General features: G+C 40.1%; 1 protein-coding gene across 1 annotated transcript; it reads left to right on the forward strand.

Moving 5' to 3' along the window:
* Positions 1-232: 232 nt before the first annotated feature.
* On the forward strand, positions 233-4,250 carry LOC142209562 (galanin peptides-like). The gene is made up of 5 exons (XM_075278573.1): positions 233-313; positions 827-881; positions 3,210-3,299; positions 4,000-4,074; positions 4,192-4,250. The coding sequence occupies exons 1-5, from the start codon at positions 233-235 to the stop codon at positions 4,248-4,250; spliced, it is 360 nt and encodes a 119-aa protein (XP_075134674.1).
* The last annotated feature ends 6,799 nt before the right edge of the window (positions 4,251-11,049 follow it).

Here is an 11,049-nt window from a genome sequence, read left to right on the forward strand (position 1 = left end):
TAATGGAAGCAGAAAGTCCACAGAGGAAACTTTATGTGAAACTTTTTGCGCAGGCTTTTGGTGAAAGTGCTGGGGAAAAAACTGCGATGCATTTCAACCACAATTGTTCCTGCAGCGCTTTTTTGCATAACCCCGCTACATGGGGCCTTAGCCTTAAACTATTAGATTTGCTATTATTGTGATATTAAATCACCAGAAAACTTCCATCTCTTATTAGGTTTCTGCTTTCTAGATGCGTAATTCTCAGGCTCTGCTGTGTGTTTCTTTTCTTCTCTGCGGTCTGGCAACAGAATGCATTGGCTACACTATAATGGTAAGAAAACAAGAACTATATTCAGTGTGATCCTTAGAAGGTTTCAGTGGGTAGAAGTAACTGTTTCAAACTTTTATATTAATTGCAATGCCTACCTGCGAAAAAGCAATCGCATTGCTATGGGGCTCATAAAAGGGAAGGGGGTTACCACATGAAAAAAATTACATTTTTGAGTTTTCTTGCTGATGCCAAACCTTTCCAGCCAAAGACCAACAGCAGCACTTACAATTGAGCGAGGTGGAAAGTACCAAACGGACTCCCCTTTCAATGTCTATTCCTACTTCTGTGATAGTATAACTGAATAATTATCAAATATAACTAATATATATAACTAAATACTGTATATCAATGTATAAGTCAGCTGCTGGATAATCTTGACCCCATAGGCACATTGATTGCCTTTATCAATCGGTACGTTGGACTTGTTGATAGTATTATCCCCACTATTAGTGATGTTCCATAACCATTATTCATATTTTTTATTTGACCTCTTATTTATTCAATATGTTTTAGCCAAAAGATAAGAGAGGATGGACTCTGAACAGTGCTGGTTACCTACTTGGGCCTCGTAAGTATTATTATGTCATATATTTGGATTTTTTTTTGTTTGACTCTTAAGACAGCCCCTTTGCTGCAAAAAAAAAACAGGAGCAGAAGCCAAATAAAACTCAAAATTCAATTTCAGCTGTGAATTTACTGAATGGTATGTTGAAATGATGACTTCTTGGATAAACTGATATAGTAAATGATGACACTAGCATATACCAGTACTAACTGATCAGTGAGGGTTTGGCCGCTATGAACCACACCGCTTCTCAGAATGAAGGATCCACAGCATTCTTCTGACTGCAACTCACCATGTGAGGATCTACAACCTTCAACTGAATGGGTCTATACATACACAGGGGGAAAATAACAAGCTATGCAATCACCTACAGTCTAGGACTGGAACTATGTCCTTATGTTTAACCCTTAAACATATCTTGGGTAAACTGTGGCCATTGAGCAGCCATGTGAGAGTATATAGAGGGCTGCTGAGACTGTGCAAGCACTTAAGTGCAGTCTTTGTTTCCCAATTTTTGAACACTTAGTGGCCATACACTGTTAGTGGTGTTAGGTATCAACACCCTTTTTGTAACCAATACTTTAGCGACCAAACAATGCTTGAATTTTAACAATATTTAATAAAGGTTACGTTTTATCTTCTTTTTTTTTTTTTTTGGGGGGGGGCACCTTTATAATTGATTACTTTTTGTGGTAGTCCCAGATCCTTTGAATATTTGTAATGGGAAGTGGATGTGTGAACCTACTGTGCCACCTACCGAAGGAGTACTGGAATAGGTGGCTACTGACCAGGTACCAAACAGATTCGATCAGGGACCAGGCACCAGAGGGTACAGGCAGAGGAATAGTGGGGAACAAGCTGGGCAGCTCAAGTTCAGTAACCCAGGACAGACTGAGATCATACACAGGTAGGCAGCAGAACAGAATCAGGATCAGAAATGTGGCCAATAAATGATAATCCACATGCAGTTTAGTACAGAACCCTCGCAGAGCCAGAAGCAGCAGTATCAGTGTTACTTAGCTCTATCAGATAGAAACAGGTGTACATTCGGATCAAAGTGGATGGTGCCCTGATACAGGAATCCATTGCAGGACTTAGAACTCCCATCATAACGAGAAGGCAGAGGTAACTGATACTAGAACTGCTGTAGTGTGAACAGGGAGCTAGTTGATGAACAGGCTGAAGTGCTGCAACATGGCACTAATCTAGCTTTGTTGTCCAGACAATCTGTGATCACATTCATGGCTGGCATCAGAACTTGTGGGAGTTTTTCTAGAATATAGTCCATGTGATCTGGGATTATATTTATAAGTTGGATCATGTGGTCTTGGCGTTCTCTCGGGCTTCATACAGAATCTGCACAGTAGGTTTCGGATTTTCTGTAGAGTCCATGGCCCAAGTAAACCGTAATGGGGAGTGGATGGGTGGACCGGCTATGCCACATAGACTTATATAGGCAGAAGGTGCTTTGTATTGGCTGAGGTGTACACAAGTGAGTTTGTTAGGCCTTCAGGACTTGAACAGGTGCTACACAAAAGGAATGCCAGAAATCGCATGGTGTAAACTGGAGGCAAGTCAGTGACTGTTTTTTGTTAGGAGAAACAACATAACAAAAGGTTCAGACTGTTAGAGTGCTGTTTCTGAAAAAAAAAGCATTTTGTTAAGTCTAACTCCCCATTCACACAACCTAGTTTCAGCCGTAAAACTCAGCCCATGTGTGTTCCTGATATACCGGCCTGAAACTTATAACTGGAAAGGGACTTCTAGCAGTATAATTGTCTATGGTGCTAGGGCTCCTCCCAGCGACATACTGCCCCATACCTATTACAGTACAAGACAGTATGTCACTGGGAGGCAGGAACGCCTAGAAGCATAGATACCTATGATGCTAAAAGTCCCGCTCTTGGTATCAGGTTTAGACGGGTAAATCCATCAAACACATAGACCATGCTGCATGGGTGAAACTTGGCTGTGTAAATCTAGGCTAAGGCTGCTTTCACATGGTCAGTTTATGGCCAGTGATTTTAATCAGTGGGTTGAAAACATATAACAGGTACAAATCTCTCTACTATACATGATCTCTATTGTAACCTCCATTCCTGATTTTGTCTCAAAGTCACAATCACTGACCAAACACTGATGGTGTGAAAGAACCCTACAATTATGGAAAGTAATGCAGAGAAAGACAGGAGAAATTACCATTGACAACCAATTATATCCCTTCTTTATTATTTCAGACCTGCTCTGGAGTAATAAATGCAATCATAGGACAAAGAAGAAACTAATATATGCTTTACAACATATAAGAGTAATTGTCTTTTGTGTGGTCAGATGCGCACCGAACCCTGAGTGACAAAACTGGAATTCCTGGAAAAAGGGAATTAGTGGATGAACTGTTCAAATCTGGAAGAGATATATTTGGTAAGATCCATGTGTGTGAATGAGCAATGACAGTGACCACAGTGAGTAGTTATCAGGCTTTTGATTCATGCCCAATAGGTAATTCTGATTTTACAGAAAACCATTGGAAATCCTTTTTAGGTCATTATCCTCAACAGTTTGCAGCTTACTTATAGGAGGCATTCACACGGAGGAAGTTGGCGCTGATTCTGGCATGATAACTTGCATCAGAATCAGCGCTGAAAAAAAAAGACTCCCATTGACTTCAATGGGTTCCATTTTCCCGCACAGAACCCATCGAAATCAATGGGACAAAAAGCCTCCCATTGATTACAATGGCTTCCGCACGGAAAACAGAACCCATTGAAGTCAATGGGAGTCTTTTTTTCATAACATATTCTGAAGCACTTTCAGTATTCAGTATTTGGAGTATGGGAGGAAATCCATGGAAACATGGGGAGAACATATAAACTCCTTATAGATGTTGTCCTAGTACTCCAACGTTGCAAAGTAACAGTGCTAACTGCTGAGCAACCATGCTGCCCCAGCTTAACCACTAATAAAATGGTTTATACTATCAGAAAAATCTATTTATCTTGTTTTGGATTTTCTGTGTATATGGATATGGAATATTATCAGTTTTGTGTCTCAAATTAAAGTAAAATAGTATATTGTTGCATAATTATTTATAACCTTCTATTATGTATCATTAATTCTATAGGTACGCAGCAGCATTTAATGGATGATAGCACAGTTCAGACAGTCCTTGAGTTTCTTGCATATCTACGCCTCAAAGGTAATATGAAAAGTCTTACAAAGGGTTATTGTTCGTTTCACTGCCTGTACTGCATACCATGTTTTTTTGTTGTGCTATAATTTCATGTTATTTCTTTGTGTTCTCTTTTGGTTGCAGAAATTGGAGCCCTAGACCATTTGGCATTGCTCATCTCAGAAGAGCCTGCACAGACTTAATGTCATAGAAAATCCCTGGGCTCGCAATGTTCATACAGTGGTACAATCTTTTCAAGCCAAATTTCAAATGAAAAATAAATTAAAATAAACAAAAATAAATAAATTGATCTGAGAGTTTGTAAAGTTTATTAACATAACACAATTAATCTTTCTGGCTTTCTATCTATTTGTTATATCTAGCTGTATACAGAGAGAGGGATTCAGTATGTAGAAAGGGATGTGGTTAGGGAAGGCAAGCAGTGGATAGGAGTCCTAGGAGCAATAGGAGTTAAAAGAAGGGAGAGCAAAGGGGGCAGCAGCAAGAGCAAGTCAGGCCTTTGAACAAAGAGAAGAATCCGTCAATAAGATGTGTGTATAAGGCAAACGAAATGAAGGTAGGAACCACATGGACTGCCAATCCAAGTTAAATATTAGTGTCACTTAATGGATAGACCTATATATACAGTGTTGGCCAAAAGTATTGGCACCCCTGCAATTCTGTCAGATAATACTCATTGTCTTCCAGAAAATGATTGCAAGCACAAACTCTTTGGTATTAATATCTTCATTTATTTTGCTTGCAATGAAAAAACACAAAAGAGAATGAAAAAAAAAGTCAAATCATTGATCATTTTACACAAAACTCCAAAAATGGGCTGGACAAAAGTATTGGCACCCTCAGTCTAATACTTGGTAGCACAACCTTTAGACAAAATATCTGCGAACAACCGCTTCCGGTAACCATCAATGAGTTTATTACAATGCTCTGCTGGAATTTTAGACCATTCTTCTTTGGCAAACTGCTCCAGGTCCCTGAGATGTGAAGGGGGCCTTCTCCAAACTGCCAGTTTGAGATCTCTCCACAGGTGTTCTATGGGATTCAGGTCTGGACTCATTGCTGGCCACTTTAGAAGTCTCCAGTGCTTTCTCTCAGACCATTTTCTAGTGCTTTTGGAAGTGTGTTTTGGGTCATTGTCCTGCTGGAAGACCCATGACCTCTGAGGGAGACTCAGCTTTCTCACACTGGGCCCTACATAGATATAAATAAAGATGGCAAGATGCTTCAACCATAAGAAGTTTTTTGATGCTGTGACCTCTCTATTCCCCCCTCAGTCTTACACTTTACCAAATCAATGTGGTAGCTGTTCTCTCAGTTGTGTAGGTATGGCATTATAATAATTAAAGGGCTTAACCTCTGAACAAGACTCATTCACTATCCACAGACCCCACTGCTAGGATCCTCACTGATACCAAAAATTGGGTGCCAAGTTCTCCTGATTAAATGGTGTGGCAGTCACATACTGTATGTGTGTGTGTGACACATATACTCCATTCACCTTTCCGGAACTGACAATGGAAATCTAATTACAACACTGCTATGCATGAGCGATGCTCCATTCAAAATAGGAGAATTCGGTCCATCCTTTGTTATAATTTGCAGTCTCACTGCTGGGAACACCACTACTTATCTAGTATCACTCTAGATAAGGCATAAGTCTTATTCATGGGACAAGGGTACAGCCTGTGCAAAAACTGTGCCTACATGTTGGATAGTGTTCGCCACTTAATTTTATCGATATACAGTATTGTAACCACAAAAATGTGTTACTATTAAAGGGATTGTCCCATCTCAAGGATCCTATCTATACTGCTAGATTATGTGGAGTTAAGACTTTTCCTAAATACATTGCTTTAGCAAAACTGCTTTGTTTGGCCGCTATCTGAGATTATTCACTTCATTGTTTACAATGTGTTTCCATAACCATGGACCTGGGGATGATCTTATCTCTCCGCCCAGGACAAGTGATGTAGCTCCCTGCTCTCAGGAGGGGAGGGGGGAGCTGAGTGCTCGGAGCAGCTTGTATTTCTGAGCTGTTTATCTCCCTGCTCTTCCAGTTATCAGTCTGCTAATTGAATTTTGCTGATAAGGGCTGAGACAGGGAGTCTGTTACCTCTGTATGTAAACACAGACCTAAGACTGCATTTATTGCAAGCTAACTCTTGGTCCTGTAGCATGCAAATTTGGGATTCTCAACACCTATCAAATCCAGCTCTACTACATCAGCTTCATATTGTGCATCTTCCAGTGATACTGTGCTAATTTATTTACAACCATCCCTCGTTACTAACTGCAAACATGTACTGCTATGAAGAGAGCTAGCAGAGCTGGCCTATCCATTTGGTGGATATGCCAGCTGTGCTAGCTGGCGTAAACACTAAATGGTGTATCCATTTAATAATCAACTTCAAAATTTGCATGGAGTGTTTTTTGGCTGTCTCTGCTATGTGGGAGCATTCCTAACCAGGGATTTTATGACTGACAGAGATATTGGTGATGCTAAGATAGGGCATTATTGTAGGGGATCCTTTTAATAATTGTAACCCTCAACACAAATAGACCTAAGCTCAATGTTGAGTTATTTTTTAATCTCAGGTTGTCTTTCCCTTATGGTAAGTCGTTTGACTACTTGTCTGCACCAGTGGTGTAACTACCGGGGTAGCAGGGGTAGCGGTTGCCACAGGGCCTGGGACATTAGGGGCCAGGTGACAGCCGCTACCCCTGCGCAGGGTTGGACCTCGAGTCCCGACTATTAAGTCCTCATTTTTCCAAAGCAGATGCACTGGTCGGAGACCCGTTCGTGCATCTGACCAATGCATTTGCCTAAACACACACGGGCCCCCATTAGCTGATGCTGAAGCTGTACATGGTGTTCTTCTGATATATAGGGAAAATACATATCAGAGGACACCAAGTGCAGCTTCAGCATCAGCTGCTTGTAATTCATTCACTTATCTGCAGAGCTATGGCTGCTTTCCTATGAACTCTCGTCCCTGCTGCCCAGACTTCCTCCCTCCCCCTCCTCCTCACAGTGAGTCGTCTCTCACATCGGAGGGTGTGGGGAAGACAGGGAGCCGTCTGCTGCAATGCTTCACTCTTCTGGAAAATGTGAGTATATTCTTTTGGTAAAATATGTATGTTTAATATGTATATATGTGTACATTTGTGTAAAGTCTGTGTCTTGTATATTGTGTGAGTACTGTATGTTTGTATACAGGTATGTATATACAGTATACTATAATAATGTGTAGGAGTGAGTGTATGTATATATGTGTATATAGTATTCATACATTCATATAAGTATATACTGTATATGAATGTATATAAATGTATATGTATATTTTTCTTAATAAGCCATTACTGGCTGAAGTTTCTCCAGCTGGTAACAGGCCCTATTTACTTACTGATCCTGGCAGGGGCTGGGATCGTTAAGTGATGCCACAGGTCCCACAAGAACTATTATACTCAGGGGTCTTTTCAGACCCCGAAGTATAATGATCGGAGGCCCAGGAGAGATAAGAGAACAAAACACTTACTTACCTCTCCACGCTCCGTACAAGCATTGGGCCTAGCTGTCTGACGTCGCATGAATGGGACCTGCGTCCCGGGTCATGAAATGTCCGTACGTCATTAAAGATTGCCGACACCACCGAGGACTGCAGGGGAGCTGGAGACAGTTAAGTAACAGTGTTTTTTTTTTGTTTTTTTTTTATGTTTGTATCCCCCTGGGTTTCCAATTATTATCCTCTGAGATCTGAAAAGACCCCAGAGTATAATAACTGTTCATGGGTGTTCATTAGGGGGCATAATACTGTGTGCAGGGGCCACTATGGGGTATAATACTGTGTGCAGGGGCCACTATGGGGTATAATACTGTGTGCAGGGACCACTATGGAGCATAATAGAGCACACAGGAATGCGGTGGGGGGTCGGTTGGTCAAGGTCGTCAGTGTTGGTCAGGAAGGGGATGGCCCCATGTCAAAAGTTCATCATGGGGCCCCGCCATTCCTAGTTACGCCACAGGTCTGCACCTTCAATTGATCATGGAAACCCTTCTTCTCAACACACGTATGAGGTATCAGTAATGGAATATGATGAACAGTGGGGTCCCTTGTGGAGACATGCTAAGTTATGTATTGCTTGGTAAGATGGTTCCTGTTTCATAGAGCTCCTGAATCATCTAACCAATGGATAGCACAGGAGAATGGAGATCCTGGAGATGATACTTCAAAGATATTACTCTGTCATATAGTAAGTATAATTTTCATTATATTAGTGTTTAGTCTAAATAAAATTACTATGTCATTTTGGAATATCTTTAAAGAGAACCTTTCACCACCTCCACCAATCCTGACTCATTGCTTCAGTGAGTGCCTCTCTACTGATTCCACAGCATTAGGAATTATTTCTATAGCCCATAACTGTGTCAGAGTTCCCAAACCCCTCCTGGATGTGGTTATATTGCCATTTTGCAACAAAAAATGGCAACAAAAGATGGAAAAAAAATACAGTGGTTTTGGAAGACCTTTTGTAAAACAAAATTTGATGGACCATATGACAATTAGAAATTACATGAATTCTAAATTAAAAATGGAGAAACGCAGGGTTTAGCTTGTGCCAATGGATTTATATGCCTAGAGGTAGTGCTGAAGATTGTATATACAGACCTACATAGTGACTGTTGCATAACGCCCACTATTAATGCAGTACACTATAATGCTTTAGAAAGAAAATCAGTAACATCATTATATGTGTAATTAAAAGCTTTGCATTAACAACTACAAGGTTAGAAGTGAATTGCCATGGAAGTATCACTCCAAAAAACAGATGAGAATCACATTCTTTTGTATATAAATATCACTTTATTTCCAAGATATCTATCACGATGAGGCTTGCGGAAGCCTTATTGCATCTTGAGATGTAGTATTAATGTTGCTAGGCAACAAACATTAAGAAATGACATGCATTGACAGCATGGGACAGTGAAATGTGCTGATAGCAGATAATGATACATAACCCAAAATGGTATTCAAGGTAAATTACTGGTAAAATGTTCAGATGACATTGAATAGGATCTGCCTGGCCTTAGTCCTCAGCGGCGTACTCTATGCAGCACATTAACAAGTATGTGAAGGTGACAGTATCTATTAAACTTATTGTAAGCTGAGTCCAGATTTAACTCCGATCCCGTTTGCCAAATCGTAACCCAAAAGAGTTAATATTGTAACCAACTTGTCGTGACTGCCGTCCATTCAGGAAATTGGCTAGCAATTCCTCAACAGATTGCTCTAATTTTTTTACATCTTCCATCTCATAATGTGAAAATTCCAAATGTGAAGCACTTTTAACAATTTCCATAATATCACAGATATTCAGCGTTGACCTTGCATCATTTTGGAAATCTGTGTTCACTGTAAAAAAATAGAACAATGGTTTCTCATTTGTACTATTATTTTGAAACGCACAAAAAAAAAAAAATAACAGTAATAGAAGCAGAAAAACTTCATGACACAATTTTGTAAAAGTAAAGGACCAGTATGTAAGATCATCACTCTGTATGATGAATCCTGCCAATACATCTATTACATGGTAACTTATTAATGTGAATGGCAGCATGTAATCGTACATCTGACATGTGGTCAACCCCTCCAGAACAGCAGATCATGAACTCTTGATAGTTTCATATAGATTTAACCTTGAAATTGGCATTTGGTTCTCTACTGCTCAAAACTTTTAGAGAAAGTCAAAATCTGTTATCTTATCTCCTATGCGTAGTTATAGCAACGCTGTGTAAACAATGGGGGGAATAAGTTTACATAGCAGGCAAACAAAGCAGCATTTTTAAAGCAGTATATTTAGGAAAAGTCTTCAATTTGCATAAGCTACCAGGATAGGATTCTTGAGATAGGACAACCCCTTTAACCCTTTCACTGCCAAGCACGTAGCTCTACGTCCTCCCAAGGTGGCACATCAGTAGCGGAGGACGTAGCTACTACGTCCTCCCTACTAATGCCGATATCTCTGGACTTCCTGAACATATCTTGATGCATTAAAATGCATTTTAAAGAGGAGAATCTCATCTTTAAAATAATACCAAGAACTTGATAGAACTTACAGTTTTGGAGCGATTCATTGTTGAAAACGCTATTTGGCATTGAGATCCAAGTGCAGATCTCAATTCCCGACAGCGTTTCAACAGTGAATCACCCCAAAACTATAAGTTCTATCATCAAGTTCTTGATATCATTTTAAAGATGAGGTTCTCCTCTTTAAAATGCATTTTAAAGCATGAAGATCTGTTGATGCAGTCCAAAGATATAGGGCTCTAAACTGTTGCAAACTGTAACAGGAAAGGGAGGGGGCCACGAGCAGCCCAGCAGCTGCACAGAGACAGAGAAACAATGAGACTCTGTGCGTAACTTGTATGTGACACCAGGAGGGGGGTGGCAGGGACTCTTCTGTCGCTATTAACCCTTCTGTTGCCAATCAAAGCGCATACTATACTTTTGATCTCTAATTGTCACATACAGGTATAATGTAATTCCCCCTGAGCCTTACTTGTGGGCTATTCTTATGGAATACCCTCTAAACATAACCAGGAAGTTTATTGGCGCTATGACCCAGACGTTTACCATTATCCAGGTCGCAGCGCCAAAAAAAAGTCGCACCAAACACTTACACAACATACACAAAATCATGAATAAAGTTTACATTTCACCCAATCCCTGTCCTGTCTATACCTGAGCTTTCTACAGTAAAATACGCCTCTAGCGATATCTGTTACACGCTAAAATAATAGTAATGATTATCACTAGAGATGAACGTATAGATTGCTAAAATTTTTATAGGGGGATGGAAAATAAAATTTTTATGTAAAGTCCTATTTAATTTGCATGCACAAAATGGGTTGGCGCATTTCTGTGATTTTGGTGTTTCTTTAACACCTGCCCCTGTAAATATATACATGTGTGGTATGTATGA

The sequence above is a fragment of the Leptodactylus fuscus genome, chromosome 6 (assembly GCF_031893055.1).
Source record: "Leptodactylus fuscus isolate aLepFus1 chromosome 6, aLepFus1.hap2, whole genome shotgun sequence".
Classification (NCBI taxonomy): domain Eukaryota; kingdom Metazoa; phylum Chordata; class Amphibia; order Anura; family Leptodactylidae; genus Leptodactylus; species Leptodactylus fuscus.